Below are 18,281 nucleotides of genomic sequence, written 5' to 3'. Positions count from 1 at the left end.
TAGAAGCACCCTTTTGAGCTCGTACAGCCATGAGTCTTCTTGGGAATGATGCAACAAGCTTTTCACACCTGGATTTGGGGATCCTCTGCCATTCTTCCTTGCAGATCCTCTCCAGTTCCGTCAGGTTGGATGGTGAACGTTGGTGGACAGCCATTTTCAGGTCTCTCCAGAGATGCTCAATTGGGTTTAGGTCAGGGCTCTGTCTGGGCCAGTCAAGAATGGTCACAGAGTTGTTCCGAAGCCACTCCTTTGTTATTTTAGCTGTGTGCTTAGGGTCATTGTCTTGTTGGAAGGTGAACCTTCGGCCCAGTCTGAGGTCCAGAGCACTCTGGAAGAGGTTTTCTTCCAGGATATCTCTGTACTTGGCCGCATTCATCTTTCCTTCAATTGCAACCGGTCGTCCTGTCCCTGCAGCTGAAAAACACCCCCATAGCATGATGCTGCCACCACCATGTTTCACTGTTGGGATTGTATTGGGCAGGTGATGAGCAGTGCCTGGTTTTCTCCACACATACCGCTTACAATTAACGGCAAAAAGTTCAATCTTGGTCTCATCAGACCAGAGAATCTTATTTCTCATAGTCTGGGAGTCCTTCATGTGTTTTTTGTCAAACTCTATGCGGACTTTCATATGTCTTGCACTGAGGAGAGGCTTCCGTCGGGCCACTCTGCCATAAAGCCCCGACTGGTGGAGGGCTGCAGTGATAGTTGACTTTGTGGAACTTTCTCCCATCTCCCTACTGCATCTCTGGAGCTCAGCCACAGTGATCTTTGGGTTCTTCTTTACCTCTCTCACCAAGGCTCTTCTCCCACGATTGCTCAGTTTGTCTGGACGGCCAGGTCTAGGAAGAGTTCTGGTCGTCCCAAACTTCTTCCATTTAAGGATTATGGAGGCCACTGTGCTCTTAGGAACCTTGAGTGCTGCAGAAATTATTTTGTAACCTTGGCCAGATCTGTGCCTTGCCACAATTCTGTCTCTGAGCTCCTTGGACAGTTCCTTTGACCTCATGATTCGCATTTGCTCTGACATGCACTGTGAGCTGTAAGGTCTTATATAGACAGGTGTGTGCCTTTCCTAATCAAGTCCAATCAGTTTAATTAAACACAGCTGGACTCCAATGAAGGAGTAGAACCATCTCAAGGAGGATCAGAAGAAATGGACAGCATGTGAGTTAAATATGAGTGTCACAGCAAAGGGTCTGAATACTTATGACCATGTGATATTTCAGTTTTTCTTTTTTAATAAATTTGCACAAATTTCTACATTTGTTTTTTTCTGTCAAGATGGGGTGCTGAGTGTACATTAATGAGAAATAAAATGAACTTTTTTGATTTTAGCAAATGGCTGCAATGAAACAAAGAGTGAAAAATTTAAAGGGGTCTGAATACTTTCCGTACCCACTGTATGTGTGACAATCGGTGATCTCATATACATCTATGAGCTGTATAAATCACTGTAAACAAGTAGTCAATAAAACCAGGGGAAGCAGCATTATCATGTCAGAAGAAATGGTGTTCCCACTGTTAGCTTTAATGTAGTCAAAAATGGATTTTGTCATCCCACTGATTGGTGAAGTCCCGTTCAATTCTTCTGAACTCAATCAAAGGGCTTCAGCGAAGAGTTGTGGCCGATGCACCACTGGCGGTAACATCATGTTCGACAAGCACTGCTGCACAGCTTCTCTTTAAATTGACACAAACAAGCTTAACTTAGAGACAGAAGACTGATGTGATATGCAGGACCTTTCAGACTTTGTGTCTTACATCCAGATTTTGTTTATATTGGAGAACAAAGAAATGCACTTCTCTGTATATCTATTGCAAATAACTATGTATGATGATTTTCAACATTTTCTGACTGTGCCCCTAACCACCACTAAATTGAACTAAACATATAAATATGTAATTTTACGGTTCACCCATATTACAAAAAAATATATATATATCTTAGGGGAAATCCATCCCTTTAGTATGCAATATTTATTGTTACCGTCAGTACTCTTAATTTACTATATTTTGAGTTATCAGTGACTATAGAGAGTGAGAAAATAAGGTGAAAAATACCCACATTTTCAAAATCTTAAAATGATGAAATCATAAGACTTGTTTTGTTGAACCAACTCTCCAAAATCCAAACTCCAGATGAAGGATAGCTGCAAATCCTCACATTTAGATACTAGGCAAGGCAAGTTTATTTATAGAGCACGTTTAAACAACAAGACAATTCAAAGTGCTTCACATTTTTAATGGTTTTCCATTAAGAGCATTAAAATATACAGCAAAAGAAATGGACATTTAAAAACAACGAAGAACAGTGATTAAAACATTAAGCAAGCTAAACATAGAATAAAAGTTACTCGGGAGAATCAGCTGAAGGGCATTTTTGCTTGAAACATGACAAATAATTGATGATTGATATTGTTTGTCTTAATCTCTTCTCTACTTTCCCGGCTCGCACCAGTTATTTGTTCTAATTTCTAACACTAAATAGACTTTAGTGCATCCAAACGCTCCTTCTACTGTGTTTCATCCACAGAATGAGAGCTAACCTGCTCAACTGTACCATTTTTCTATTTGTTGTACGTATTACATGTCACACAAGTGTTACTGTGAGTGAGATCATGCCCAGTATTAAGAGGTCAGTCATCTCTCTCTCTGGATAATGCTGGTGATTATAGCTATACCATATCTCTTTACGTTTACATTGTGAAATCTACCGCTGTTTGACACACCATGTGCTAAAATGTTGTCATGGAGTAACAGAAGCAATGATCAAGTTAAGTTTATTTTACTAGCCCGATATCATGAATCACACATTTGTCCAAAAGGGTTTTTACAATCTGTACAGCACACGACCCTCAGGCCCTGCTGTTGTGTATGTTGGCACTGATGCACCTGAATGCAACAGACATGGAGAGTATTGGTCGCACCTGCGCTTCTCAAAATGTCTGCTTTAAAATTACAAAATTATAAAAAGGCCCATCTCGCTCCTCCAGTTTCTGGTGATACTTCATCAGTCACTGTGAATTAGAAATGACATCCTGCCTGGTTTTGTTGTTCTTAATGTGTCTGTAGTTTCACCGGAGTAGTAAATTAACGTGGGGGACGCGCTCCTCCAATCATATTTGTTTATTCTGACAGGCCCGAGTGTCACCGGGCAGATTGTGGCTTCTAAAATCACTTCTCTGCCAATGGAAATAAACCTAATGACCTTGGTTGCCTCGCCAACTTCTAAAGACAGTGTGTGTGTGTGTGTGTGTGTGTGTGTGTGTGTGTGTGTGTGTGTGTGTGTGTGTGTGTGTGTGTGTGTGTGTGTCACTAATGGCTGGAGAGTTGTAGTTGTTTCATTTAAGTCAGAGTTATGAAGTGTTATGGAGCCCTTTTAGGTTTTAACCTCCCTTGGCAGCCGTTAGGATCCATATAACAAAGGTTAGGAGACTTTGCAGTCACTCATTTTTTGCTTTCCCTTTTCTTCTCATACGTGCATGTACACACACACACACACACACACACACACACACACACACACACACACACACACACACACATACATACACACACACACACACACACCCACACACACACACTCATCTGAATGAAGTTGCTCTGGCCATGGCCTTTATACATGAGCTATTCTCAAATTTAATCAAAAAGTCCTAATGGGTTCTGTGGGACGTTCCCTTCTGTGTGTGTGTGTGTGTGTGTGTGTGTGTGTGTGTGTGTGTGTGTGTGTGTGTGTGTGTGTGTGTGTGTGTGTGTGTGTGTGTGTGTAGGCAGGCCAAAGGGGCCTTAGAGGCAGCAGCGGTTGATTGGAGGGCACATGTGTGATGTGGCTGAGAGATCAAACACACACTCTTGATGAATGTGAAAGTGGAGGGGGCAGCGCTCCTTTTCTCCACTTCTGATCAAGGTTGGGGTGTTCTCGGTTCATTACACACACACACACACACACACACACACACACACACACACGTGATGCTTTTTTAGAGTGAGTCATTGACAAGAAGAATACCGGTCAAGCACATTTTTATGTTGCCACTTATCTACATTTCTGCTGCGTGCTTGTGTGTGTGTGTGTGTGTGTGTGTGTGTGTGTGTGTGTGTGTGTGTGTGTGTGTGTGTGTGTGTGTGTGTGTGTGTGTGTGTGTGTGTGTGTGTGTGTGTTAGTTTGTGAGCCTGTTGCCAGTAATGAGGTCAATCTCCTGTGTGGAGCTGAAACCTCAGTGTGTCTTTATCTCTGTTACATGGGCAGAGGATTATTCTCATCACTCTCAACCCTCCCACTAGTCCTCCATTACTATATATACAGCCAGGAATACTCTACCTGTATATATATTTATATCTATCTATCGATCTATTATCTATCTATTATCTATCTATTATCTATATACATATTATCTATATATTATCTAACTAGTATCTATCTATCTATTATCTAACTATTATCTATCTATTATCGATCTATATATTATCTATCTATTATCTAACTATTATCTATCTATTATCTAACTATTATCTATCTATTATCGATCTATATATTATCTATCTATTATCTAACTATTATCTATCTATTATCTAACTATTATCTATCTATTATCGATCTATATATTATCTAACTATTATCTATCTATTATCGATCTATATACTATCTATCTATTATCTAACTATTATCTATCTATTATCGATCTATATACTATCTATCTATTATCTAACTATTATCTATCTATTATCGATCTATCTATTATCTAACTATTATCTATGTATTATCGATCTATATACTATCTATCTATTATCTAACTATTATCTATCTATTATCGATCTATATATTATCTATCTATTATCTAACTATTATCTATCTATTATCTAACTATTATCTATCTATTATCGATCTATATACTATCTATCTATTATCTAACTATTATCTATCTATTATCGATCTATCTATTATCTAACTATTATCTATGTATTATCGATCTATATACTATCTATCTATTATCTAACTATTATCTATCTATTATCGATCTATATATTATCTATCTATTATCTAACTATTATCTATCTATTATCTAACTATTATCTATCTATTATCGATCTATATACTATCTATCTATTATCTAACTATTATCTATCTATTATCGATCTATCTATTATCTAACTATTATCTATGTATTATCGATCTATATACTATCTATCTATTATCTAACTATTATCTATCTATTATCGATCTATCTATTATCTAACTATTATCTATCTATTATCGATCTATATACTATCTATCTATTATCTAACTATTATCTATCTATTATCGATCTATATATTATCTATCTATTATCTAACTATTATCTATCTATTATCTAACTATTATCTATCTATTATCGATCTATATACTATCTATCTATTATCTAACTATTATCTATCTATTATCGATCTATCTATTATCTAACTATTATCTATCTATTATCGATCTATATACTATCTATTATCTAACTATTATCTATCTATTATCAATCTATATATTATCTAACTATTATCTATCTATTATCTATTAATCTATCTAGTTTGACACTAATGTGAACTTTGGGTTCAACACAAAAACACCTTAATTTTCATGGAGGGTTGTTTTAGTGGAATATTCACACAAATTAAATTAATAATTTACCTTTACAAGTCCAAAGGTTATTAATGAGTTATATTTTATTTCTAATAGACCCTATGTGAATATTTATATATCAGAACATTGTCTGTAACATGAATCAGTATTTTTCCACAGTTTGGAACGAATTGTCTCTACTCCTTAATAATAATTTAAATCATTTTAAATTTACAACAGACATATGCTGGGTAATATGAAATGTGTTCTTTTCAATTAATTTCATTCAAAATGATGAAATGTTTTTAGTAAGTTCTGAAATTTGGTTTAGGGGACAAGTTTAGTTTAGTGAAAAACATATTTAAAGTTCAACATTGTGCTCTAACCAAGAGATGTAATTTTACCACTTTATTATTATCCATCTTAATTATTATGCAATATTATCCATTATTATTATTACTTGCAGCCTATTATACAAACTGCTTAACACATTTACTCCCGTTGAGGATTCCTAGTTTGTCCCACTTAATTCAACCTGTGAAAGTGACAGGAAGCGACATCCAGATTACGTAGTTGTTCCAGAACAGATCAAAATTAAACTGAAGTCTGTCATCAGATTGCAGATATATAAAATACGTCCAGTAATATTTGGTTAAAAGGCATTCCAGCATGCTGTGTTAAAGACACCACAATCATGGGGTTGAATTACCTGCTGGGGAACCTGAAGTCATTTATTTGACAAAAATCTGAAAAATGCACAATCAGCGTGTATTGCTGAAACTACTAATGGTTGATAGCAGTTGTTCCTGACTTGAAAGCGCATGTTTATTAACCCCCACGTCCTGCTAGAAGAGCATCTCCCTCTGTCGTTGCTGCTCATTCTGTATATGCTACTAGCTGCACAAACTGCACAACTGTCCTCCAATAATCTGCTATACGGAGGATAATCTCCGTGTACACAAAGCTGGTTGGGAGAGGATTGTTTTCTGTCTGATGTGCTTGTACATGCAGCTGAGGCAACTTTTGTTCTTGTTGGATCACATGGCTTCTCGCTGCTTTGTCCTATAACTGAATAAACTCTCATTGCTTTAAAATCCATTGTACCGCCTTGGACTGAATTTGGAATTTAAATAAAGGTTCATTCAAGAGACAATAATCGTCTTTAACACACATATCTGAGTGCTGAGTGGCGTTTTGGCAGGAGGATGCATTCGGTATTAGCTAGCAGTGTGTCCAGTGAAGCGTGTGTTTCCACACATGCACCATGTGTTTCTTGCTGGGATGGATGGAGTCCATAAGGCCGACGTCCGGACACACCGACGGGTCCTCTCAGGCTGTCCTCACTGTGCTGCTTGTTTGAATGACTCCTGTTTTAGAGTGTGCAGGCTTGTTTTGGTTGATTCTCTGCTTTTATTTCTGTACTTGGCCATGTGCACCTTTTTTGTTGTACACACACACATACACACACACACACACACACACACACACACACACACACACACACACACACACACATGTGTCTGTCTCTCTTTGCAGTCTGTTTCACCATAATTGTTAACACCCCCCTGCCCTCTGTTCACTTCACACATGACGTGGCCCACCTTTTCACCCATCTGTCAGAACTATTGTGTGTGAGTGTGTGCGCATGTGTGCGTTGCGAGCTGTCATGCGAGGCCGGAGCGGTGTTGATCAGCGGGCCAAGCCAATGGCATATGGCCATGTCCTGAGGTGCTGTGGCATGTAGGAATGCAGGATAGCGAACCGAACGGACAGGAGCTCGTGCACATGGCTGCACGGATCCTGACGTGCCAACGTTGCATATGCAACTCATCAAGTGGAGTCCTGAGCGGCCATTTCTGTCTTTCTGCGCCTCCTCCCTTCCTAACTGCTGTCGCTGCCCACACCTCGGTCACCTCTCCGCACAGAGTGTGGGAGGAGCTGTCTGTTGGCTGAAGTTGTAGCTCCTGCCATCCGGCCTTGTGCAGAGTGACAGCGAGGGCAGACATGAGCGCTGCTGCAACCATCAGCATCATGGAATAAAATACTCTGCTTGGTAAACAGCAGACCATCCCAGTTCTTTGCTTTCTGTTCATTACATATTCATATGGACTCATTGAAGGATTCTGTGGTGGGTTTCTCTTCCGTGTGTGTCCTTAGTTAATGGACTGAGTGTGTGATGGATCTCATCCTCTGCTGCCTTTTTCTTCTTACTTCATATATGTTTTCACTTCCACCACCATAGATCGAACACAGGGATCAAACATTTACCAATGTTATAGCTGCTTTTTTACATAACCAGAACTTTTAGTTCACCTTTACTGTCCCATTTTACAAACTGGTAAGGACCCCAGGTTAGTGACACACAGCATTAAAGAGCAGACAGTGGGACAGGTGTCATTTTTCATGTCCAAAGTTCTCTCTCCGTTGTTTATCCTTAGAAGCAGCTTTAAAACGCCTCTTGGTTTTCACACGGAAGTGAAATCGTTACTCAGTCCTTCCAAGAAATCATGATTAACGCAAATTCAAGCAAACTCCACAATATTTGCAGAAGCTTAAAATTTTAGAAAACTTCCAAGATATTTCCACAAAAAACTTTATCATCAGAATCTGTGCTGAAAGTATTAAAACATAAAGTAAATCTTTTCAAACTAAACTCTCTTCATTAACAACAATAACTCCTCATTTCAATCAGAAAGTCTCTGCTGCTGTTTTCATCTCCAAATAAAACTCTGTTCACCGGAGGAACAAGAGGAGAAACAGGAAGTGACGGGGTTCGTGGGAAATGTGTTCTTCACATTAAAATGATGATTAAATGTTTGTGATCAAAGGAAGTGATTCCATATTACTGGATGTTAAATGAGTTTTCTCCACACGTCCAGTTGTCAGAGACGTCTCTTTGTTTGTTTCATCCAGCAGGTCTATGTGTTGAATGAACATGAATTAAACAGCATCTAAAGCTCTTATTTTGACAGCTGATGTCGTCCTTGTTTCTATATTCCAGTCACAGACGCTCTGTTCTGGAAACATACGCAGCTTTTAGGACCTTTTAGGACCTTTTAGCAGCTTTTAGGAACTTTTATCTCCACGGTTCTCTAAGTTCAATAAATACATAAAAAAGGATTAGAACTAAAATATTTCTGTGATCTGCAGCAGGATTATTATCACAGGAAGTGATTACACATTTATTCATTTATCAGGCAGTGCTTTCAAAAATTGCACTTTTCTTTATTTTGACTTGCAATTCTTTCTAATTCCTACAATTTTACACAAAAAACTCACTTAAATCTCCACAAATTGACATTTTTGAGAAAATCCGCTGCAAAAAATTATAATTTTTTTATCTCAACAATCACAAAGAAACTCTGAAATCCTGGAGGAACTGATTACTGTTGTTGTCGTTGAGATTATACAACACACCTGTTTGACATATCACAAGCTGCTTGACGATCATGACAAACCACCTCCTCCTGCTCCGATCCCTGATTTAATGCAACTTTGTGAAGGCACTGAACTTCAGCTGCAGGAGCTTTTATCCAAATCAGGTGGAGGACTGTGGGAACAAAAGCGAAACCCAGGACAAACGCTGCAACTGTAAATAAGTTCCCTCAGTGGAAAAGGCCGATAAGATCTCCAGATCGTAGTTCAACCGCCGGCCTGTTGTTTTTACAGGCTACTGAGCTGAGGTGGAAGATTTTAGTAAGTCTAGTATATAGAATCAAATACAGAAGGAAATGATCAGACTGTATCAAGGAAATTAAAGCCAGACTGACATTCAGACATACTTTCAGCTCCTGTACTGCATCGGCTTGTTTTTTGTGCTGTTTATTTGTAAAAGTAAAATGTCTGATTCATCTGGACACCTTGTGCTTCATTGCAAGCTGAACTTTGAATGATGATGACACAAAAATAATTCAGAGGGGAATATGCCCGCTGAGGATTTTTCTACATTTGACAGATGCAGTGTGCTCCACTCCAGATATCTCAGTCATTCTCCAGCCTCTGTTATTTTAGTTTACATCTGTTTAATAAATTACTGGCATTGTGTTTTCTGCCTCAGCAGCAGCAGTGACTCATTTCCTCTCAACTGATGCAGATTTTAATGCCGTGATTTGACAATAGCAGTATTATAATGGCGCTTACAAAGGGATGGAATGTAAGTGCGAGTAAAAGGGAAAACATTGGCATGGCGAGCGATAAAGACTTAACCCTTGCTCCTCTGTGTTGTGGATTAAATGTAGCCTGTTTATTACGAGCTGGGTTTGAGGATAGAGGATTAAGTGGTCCCTCACCTCGACGAGAACAGCTCCGGGATTGTCATGGGATAGAGGCGATGCATTAGGACCTGGTACTTATCATGCTGCTCACAGTGGGAGCACAGAGAACGTGCTCAGGGAACAAGTTGACTTGACCTTTCCTTTAATTAGGATTTCAGGAAGGTTACAGTTGGACAAAGACCTGACCAAGAAGCCCCGCTCTGATTTACACATATCCTGTTTCACGCTATGTCCACCAACAAGTTTGGTACAGATTGGTGGCAGCAGGTGGTCCGCGCCTGATAAACCCTCAGACAGGGAAACCGGAGAGACATCGCAAGGACTTTTTAAAAGCTCACTATTTCACCCAGTCCCAGTTCTGAGATACTGAATGAATGTGTTCATTATGGCCTAAAGTCATCAAAACCAACAGATGCAGAACTTTTTAATACAAAATTCTCAGATAATATTGATGGGGCACCAATTTTGAATATTATAATCTACCAAATCTATTAGTAAATGCAGCTGTCACTCTTCCTTATTTCCCCCCGTTTTGACCGTCAGAAGGTGGCGCTAATGCGTCTAAAAGCTGTCTGCCAGCCGCCATTAAATAACAAGGTGAAGAAGAACACGCTGCTTTCAGGTGTTCGGAGCTTTGTAGGTAAAACTATCCCGGTATTGGATGTCCCGGTGCGAACATGGCCAAACATGGAAAGACAGCTGCAGCTGTCAGAAAGTTCTGCGTGGAGCTCCTTCAAAACCGAAGTAAAGCTAGCATGCTAGCCTTCCACCGCTAATCACACTCAGAATGAAGCTCCGGGCGAACGGCCGATCGCTTCCTGTTCATGTCCGTGGTCTTCGGTTCGAAATCAAATCCTTCAGAGCCAATTTCAAATAGTAGTTTCGCTTGAAATGCCCATCAGAATCAGAACCAGAATCAGAACCAGAATCAGAACCAGAACCAGAATCAGAATCAGAACCAGAATAAGACTCAAACTCAGAATCAGATTTATTGGCCAGGTATGTTTACACATACAAGGAATTTGACTCCAGTTGTAACTTCTCGCTCAGTGTGCAAAAACAAAAACAGACATAAAAAGATATCTCAAACATAAATAGAATTATATGCAGCTGAGAAACAAATATATAAACCTAAAACATGGTGCTGATGGTGCTGATGCGGTCGGGTGTCGTGCAAAAGGTCCAGTGGTGTTGAACATGTTAACTGTTGAGCAGTGACGGCCTGCGGATAAAAACTGTTGTTGTTTCAGATAGTACATCTAAATACATGAAATATACAAAAGAAACCATTTCTTTAAATCCTTTTTTGGCCGAAATTGACAAACATCCACAACAAACCCATTTTAAACACACAAAAACCAGATCTCTCCACAAAGAGTGTTTCTCAGCGATGTGTTTTTGTGTTCCTGCTCCCCGACCGAACAGCTTTGCTCCGCGTGATGTCACTTCGAGGTGTTTCCGACGCAGCTTTGATGGAATTTCAGAGAGCCAAAATTGCACGGATTCATGAAGCAGAAGAAAATCAAAGAGACAAACATCTATTTTTAGAGTGTGTCGTTACTAACACTAAGCTGCATGACTGAATAAGATGAAACACTCCCAGGCGGCGGACGCAGAGCCGTCGTCATGCCGTTGCACCTCACGACCTGCTGAGAGATCCGACTGCAGCGTCGAGAACAACACCACGACATCATATCGTCTTATAATTAACTGACTTCCTTTTGCTTTTGAAATTGCGCTGCACACGCCGACCGAGCTTCGTGTTCCCGATGCTTTGTGTCTTGCTTTCATCGCCTTGTTGGATCAGCCTTAGAATTTGATTGGACCGTCAGCCCTCCAAGGCAAAGGATTATGGGAGACAAATGAGCATACTGCTGATGATATAAATAAACTGTACCAGGAAGCAGAGTTCATTGCAGCAGGTCTGAACAGGAGCCGTAAGTGACTGACAGACTCAGTGTCGCTGTCCCATGATGCATTGCTCCTGTTATCACAGACCACTTGTTCAAATTGCAGGTTGTTTTTTTCTTATTCTTAACATATGAACATTTGGCTTGGGAAATATTTTCTCAAGGTTTTCGACTCACCATAATTCAAGTTGGATTAATCGCTTTGTCATGTTTGAAAATCAGTTCAACCGCACATAAAACAAGAAAGTCTGGTTCCTGAAATGTAGTAAATCTGCTCTCTTCTCCTAAAGCTTCTCAACACTTCATCTCCTGAAACTCAACAGGTCAACGTGTAGTTTAGAAGATATTTTTTTAAATGGGATCTACAGGGTGGATTTTGAACACTCTTATTTAACTACTTTCAAATCCATTTGAATTCAAAACTTGTCGCTAAGCTTAAAAAAAACTGCAAATCTTGAGCTGATAAAAAAAAACAGTTCAAATGTTGGTCAGTTGTCAAATGAGTGAAGGTGAAATGAGGAGTTACAATCAGATCAACATACGTTGGGGTCAAACTGAAGTGTCACATCTCAGCTGTGGTTCTGGTTCTGGTTCTGGTTCTCCTCCATGAAACCAGCGTCTCCGAGTGGAGCCCAGTTAACGTATTCCTGTTGAAGTTTACTATCACCTGGTCAAATTGAAGATGTGTGAGATTTAAGAAGCATGAAAGTGAAGGATAGTGTGTGTGTGTGTGTGTGTGTGTGTGTGTGTGTGTGTGTGTGTGTGCGTGCGTGCGTGCGTGCGTGCGTGCGTGTGCGTGTGTGTGTGTGTGTGTGCGTGTGTGTGCGTGTGTGTGTGCGTGTGTGTGTGTCTTCTCCGGCTCTCCTCTGAAAGAAAGAGAATGTGTGTATGTGTGTCCTGCATTTGTCTGTGGTGTCTTAAACAGTTTCCCTCTGAAGCCTTGTCGGACACGCCATACTTAACATGCATCCACACACACGCACGCACGTGCACACACACGCACGCACGCACACGCACACACTTCGAGAGCCATTGTTTCTCACACAGCAGGGCACAGGGTCGATTGCCAGTTGTGGAGCATTATCAGCCTCCCTGTGTTAGCTGTGTGTGTGTGTGTGTGTGTGTGTGTGTGTGTGTGTGTCTCTCAGCTGAGGGAGCTGGTTCACAGGCCGGTCAGAGCCGCCTTATTTCCTTTTAATTGACTTAAGATGGGCAAACAAGACCTCAGCAAACACACGGTACCCATTACACTCACACACAAGAAACACACAACGCCAAGATGCACACTAATGAAGCACATATAGTGACACACACACACACACACACACACACACACACACACACACACACACACACAATTGCCCCTGCGTGTTAGCTGCTTTACGTTGCATCAGGCTAAATGAGCGGGCTGTTTCCTTCCAGCCGCCTGCAGCTCATCAGTGAGTTCCTGCTCACCTCGCTGCATCGGGCTCACCGACTCCACGTCGTCCTGATCACGTGATATTTTGCGAACTTCCTGACACCCTGCTGTCACACGGAGGACGGGATGCATGGCCTGTTGTTAACCGCTCCATGTTGACCACATGGTGCGACTGCTCTGTGGCGAGATCGGCGAGGCAGCGAGTTGTGCTGCAGCTGAATGTTTGACTTCAGCACATCCTGAGCAACAAAATAGGATTTCCCACAATTTCATCTTTGATTATTGACACTAAATAACAAAACATGCCTGTTTCCTCTGAACAAACTCTGAATGCAAATATGTTTTCAGAATGTATTTTTCTTTTCTTTTTTGTTCTGATATACTCACATGGAGGAAGAAAACCAGTACCAAGCAAAGTGTCGGCAGACCGTTGGACTCTAAAGATGGATGTTCCCGGGGCCAAATATAGATGACAATCATACACTTCAACATTTTAGAACTGAGTTTGTATATATTTTAGGCTGATTTATGAGTATTAGTACACTGTCACTTAAAACCTGCCAAAACATATGATGTCAGCATAAAAAGTACAATAATGAGTCTGTGGATGATGTTGTTGTCACGTGACCGGTTTTGTTTTGCAGAGTGTTGCGCGCTCTCAAGAACTTTGCATGAAATACTTCCTGCCCTGACATTGATTGGTTTGTAGACAGTTTGCCTCTGATTGACTTTTAGTCCCTTTACTATTTACATCACTTCCCAGAATGCATCTCGATAGGTTCTTTTGTAGTACTCCGTCTGCCTGGTTGGAAATAGCTGACTCTCTCTGAATCATTTCTACAGAATAGCTTCTACCAAAAAACATGATGCAAAGATTCAAACGCAGGCTGTTGTACAAAATTAGTGAAGGCTTCCAAAAATCAAGCGCTCCTCCATTTGTTCTTGACCTTTGCAGTTTCTGAGCGTTTAATGAAGCATCACTTTTTACAAACCAACCATCAGCATCTGTCGGACTTTCTGTGGCTTCGATCAACAGCATGTGTCACTCACTCATCCTCCTTCTCCCACCATGGATATGCATGCTGAGGAATCACAAGAATGCCAACAAAAATACGCACACACCTCTAACGCCAGCAGAGATTTACAACACAAACTTTTTTGTTTTTATTTCCTGTTTGTCTCCCGCAGGTTATTCCTAAAAAAGAAGCTCCTCGCTCTGCCAATTACCATTTCAATTGATTTGATTTGCTTTTTTTCCACCCTCACAAGCATGCTTCATTTTCATGGCCCCCTTCATCCATCCATCCATCCATCCACCCATCCATCCATCCATCCACCCATCCATCCATCCATCCATCCATCCATCCATCCACCCATCCATCCATCCACCCATCCATCCATCCACCCATCCATCCATCCATCCATCCATCCATCCATCCACCCATCCATCCATCCATCATCTATCCTTCATCCATCCATCCATTCATCCATCCATCCACCCATCCATCCATCATCCATCCATCCACCCATCCATCCATCCATCCATCCACCCATCCATCCATCCATCCATCCATCCATCATCTATCCTTCATCCATCCATCCATTCATCCACCCATCTATCCACCCGCCCCTCCGTTTCTCCCTCACCACCCAATCATTGTTTTATCATTGGTGTGTGAGAGAAGAGGACAGGCGGGAGGAGGAGGAGGAGGAGGAGGAGGAAGAGAGGAAGATGGCCAGCTTTCTACTTGTCCGTCTGTCTATTTGTCTGTCTGTTCATTTTTGTTCAGGTTTGGCCTCGTAGCTCGAAGCCATCCTTCATCCAGTTGATAAAAACATATGAAATACTTTTGAAAAAAAACACGTTTTGATGCACAATGAAATCTCAAGTAATCGCAAGCGCAGTCGGAGCGCGTGTTCAGGTTTGTATGGAACACTTTGACATTCAGCTTCAACACTCATTGACCTCGTTACTGCTTTTAAGGAGCATTTACCTCAGAAGCCGGCCGAACTGAAAAAAGAAGCAGGTTCAGATTTAGCTATTTTCATATTTCAATGAGAAGAGTCCAGTTTTGTTTTTTTGTTGTTTTTTTTACATGCAGATAGAAACGTCTTTGTACTGCAGATCTCTGCTATGATTCACTGTTAAAACTTCTGTCTAGCTAGAGCTCGTCAAAGAGGAAAACATTTAATTCGAACAATAGCCCGTTTGATTAAAGCCGTCATCAGGATTGTACGTTAAAGTGACTTGAACAGTGTTTCTGGACAAGAAACAGAATCTGTTCATCACATGATTCACAACTATCTCCAACATGATGAAAAGAATCCCGGTGACACCGGCAGCAGCGATCCAACCACATCCAGTCGGCCGCTGGCCCGTTTCAAGGTTCAGTTCAACAGAAACTAAACCTGACTGAGTCCTGAAGAAGGTGATTGACGGGTCATTGAAACTATCATAGTAAAAATAACATAATGAGACTTCAGCACAAAACATTGTATGTGCTTAAAATGAACACCAACAAGTAAAAGAGCAAGTGTATCAAAATCTTATACATAAAATATCAACAAAATCTGGATGGTGATATATTCATATAATAAAATGTGCAATGCACCAAATATTATATGATTAAAATATAATGTGATGTAAAAATTGCCGCCTCATAAGCAGCAGTTACTTCTAGCCTTCAGCTGGCAGCAGAGGCTGCAGCAAAGGGCACGGGGCTCAGCTGTCACTCCTATTGCAGTACAGTTTTTCTATGGAGCAACTCGCACAAACACATACTCAGCGCACACTGTGCAGCATTTGCCCTTTAGGCACAGAATAAAGCACGTATTATACTTGCAGCTCAGGATGAGATGGAAAGAAGGGTCACAGAATGAGGGAGGAAGTGCACAAGTGCACTTGTGTCTGCAGAGGAGCAGGCAGCATGAGGCTCCTCCACTGTTTCCTTGTGGTCCTCTTCAAACTGCCCATATTAATATACATACTGTACCTCTTTAAAGAAATGCACAAGTGCATGTAGAGGCTTGTTGCCCTGTTTGAGAGCTTTCCTGTTAAAGTGATAAACATGGGGACACAGTTATGGAATTGTCCACGTTCCCAGTAGATTTTCTACTCTGGTGCTTCATGCTGATGTCGTTCTCACTATGTTGAGTGATTCTCATGCGAAAGTGCTCCCATGAAGTTGGCTACACACTCGCACAATAACACACCAGCAAGAAAAACCTTCAATCTAATGGTTTTAGACCCTAGATATGTCTTTATTATCCATTAATGTTTATTATGAAGAAAAAAGATTTCTCAACATAAAACTGCATCTGAGAAAAATAAACAAACTCAAACTTTAAAGCTGCGTTCGTCATTGGCGCTTAGTTTAATACGAGGCGCTGTGGCTCCGCCCCCACCAACATGACGTCATCACACGGTGACTCTTGCTTCTTATCTGACCGGCAGCGGAACGGAAACTTAGAGAGGAGCGGAGGAAAATACGGTTGTTTATGAGACGAGTACCGATGATGTACTTTTAACGTGTATCATCTGAGTAAACGTGTCGATATCCGTGTTGATGAAGGCTTCTAACAGACACTAGCTGTGTGCACACATTGGGGCAGCTACACACCAAGCCCCGCCCCCTCGTTTACACAGACTGCTGCAGTAATCTTATCTTCAGCCTTTTGCATGAATATTTTTTCATTCCAAAAGTTGAATTACCTGATTCAAGATGACCTCGACGTTATATAAGTCCATTCTCAGTGCCATGCGAGTTGTGATGTCACAACTCCTGCTCGCCTTAAAGTCAGACTTTATTGGAGCTCAGAGAAACGTCCCTCTTTTAGCATCAAACTCAAACTCAAACATCCACATTTCTGAGTGGAGGGAAGATTTTAAAATGATCTAGACAATGTTGAAGTTAAGGAAAAAGCTTTTTCCTCACATCCACTCTGTTACCTCTCTCCACAACTATCTCCATTACTAAGGTTACACACTGTTGACATTTCAAACCTCATTTCTCAAGTGTTAAAATCTGATTCTGACATTATTTTAAATTTTTCCTGTAAATCCTAATTTGCTCCCAGTCAATAAATAAACTACAGTATTGCTCAGCATAGTTTAGTGCCGATGGATGATGCATGGTGCACAGGAGCTGACCAACAACCTTCAGTCTCACGCAACAATCTGCTCTGTCTTTTGTTGTTGTTGTTGTTGTGCGTTTGTGTCAAATAAAATGACCACGAGCTGGTCAGTGGTGTGTGTTCAGGTGCAGTTTGATGGTCTCATTTATCCTGACTTTAATAGCCGGTTCAAGTCCTTCACTTGTATTTTTATGTACCTGCGTAGAAGCTGATTTGACATGTAAATATCCTGTGTGCCATTTGTACGGCTCTCAGCGAGCGTTCCCGTCATACATGAACATTAAACTGAACATGGTTCACCTTCCGCTGGGTGTGTTTAAGTATGTGCACGCAGCCACCCACGCTCCACCATCTTTTCTCAATTCCTTCCAGCGAACGTGTGTGTTGTGTGTGAGGACAAAGGACGGCCTCACATCCCGGCGGCCCCCGGCACCGAGCGTGCGTGTGCGTGCGTGCGTGCGTGCGTGCGTGTGTGTGTGTGTGTGCGTGTGTGTGTGTGTGCGTGTGTGTGTGTGTGTGTGTGTGTGTGTGTGTGTGTGTGAGTGTAATCGTCCACACGGTGAAAGCCAAGAACGCTGTTTGTGTGCATGTGTGTTTTGTATTATTTATATATATGGATGAAGGAGTGCTGAGAGAGGGGGGGGGGGGGGGGGTAAATTGTTGGGGAATGTGCACACACAAACACACACTCTGATACCCTTTGGAATATAATTTGACAATTATTTCATACTGAATTTGTTATGATATATTTATACAATAGAAATGTTCACTATATTATCATGCTTTCAGTATTTTCTCATCTTCCAGTTTTAACTCTTACCTCTCTGATCTGTGTATTTTTTTTTTTTTGTTCTTATTCTGAAGAAGTCTCCTCACGAGGAACGAACTTCCTCTTTCAAAGGCCAAAAGTCACCTGACATGATCACAGCGTATGGAAACCTCTGTGTCCGACC

At 40.9% G+C, this 18,281-nt stretch overlaps 1 protein-coding gene across 3 annotated transcripts in view; it reads left to right on the top strand.

Moving 5' to 3' along the window:
- The window catches only part of bcas3 (BCAS3 microtubule associated cell migration factor), a 358,243-nt gene that overhangs the window by 199,828 nt on the left and 140,134 nt on the right, over window positions 1-18,281 (top strand). The window contains exon 24 of one of the 3 annotated variants that reach the window (XM_069166519.1): window positions 14,383-17,450. The exons of the other annotated variants lie outside the window; for them this stretch is intronic. Within the exon in view, the coding sequence (XP_069022620.1) occupies window positions 14,383-14,393 (11 nt within the window). The 3' untranslated portion in view covers window positions 14,394-17,450. Of the gene's footprint in view, window positions 1-14,382; window positions 17,451-18,281 lie in introns of those variants that run through there. 3 annotated transcript variants of the gene reach the window in all.

This window comes from Embiotoca jacksoni, unplaced genomic scaffold, assembly GCF_022577435.1.
Source record: "Embiotoca jacksoni isolate LCO1_2020_lvr unplaced genomic scaffold, fEmbJac1.0.p SCAF_39, whole genome shotgun sequence".
NCBI lineage: Eukaryota > Metazoa > Chordata > Actinopteri > Embiotocidae > Embiotoca > Embiotoca jacksoni.
This window is presented reverse-complemented; position numbering and strand designations above follow the sequence as displayed.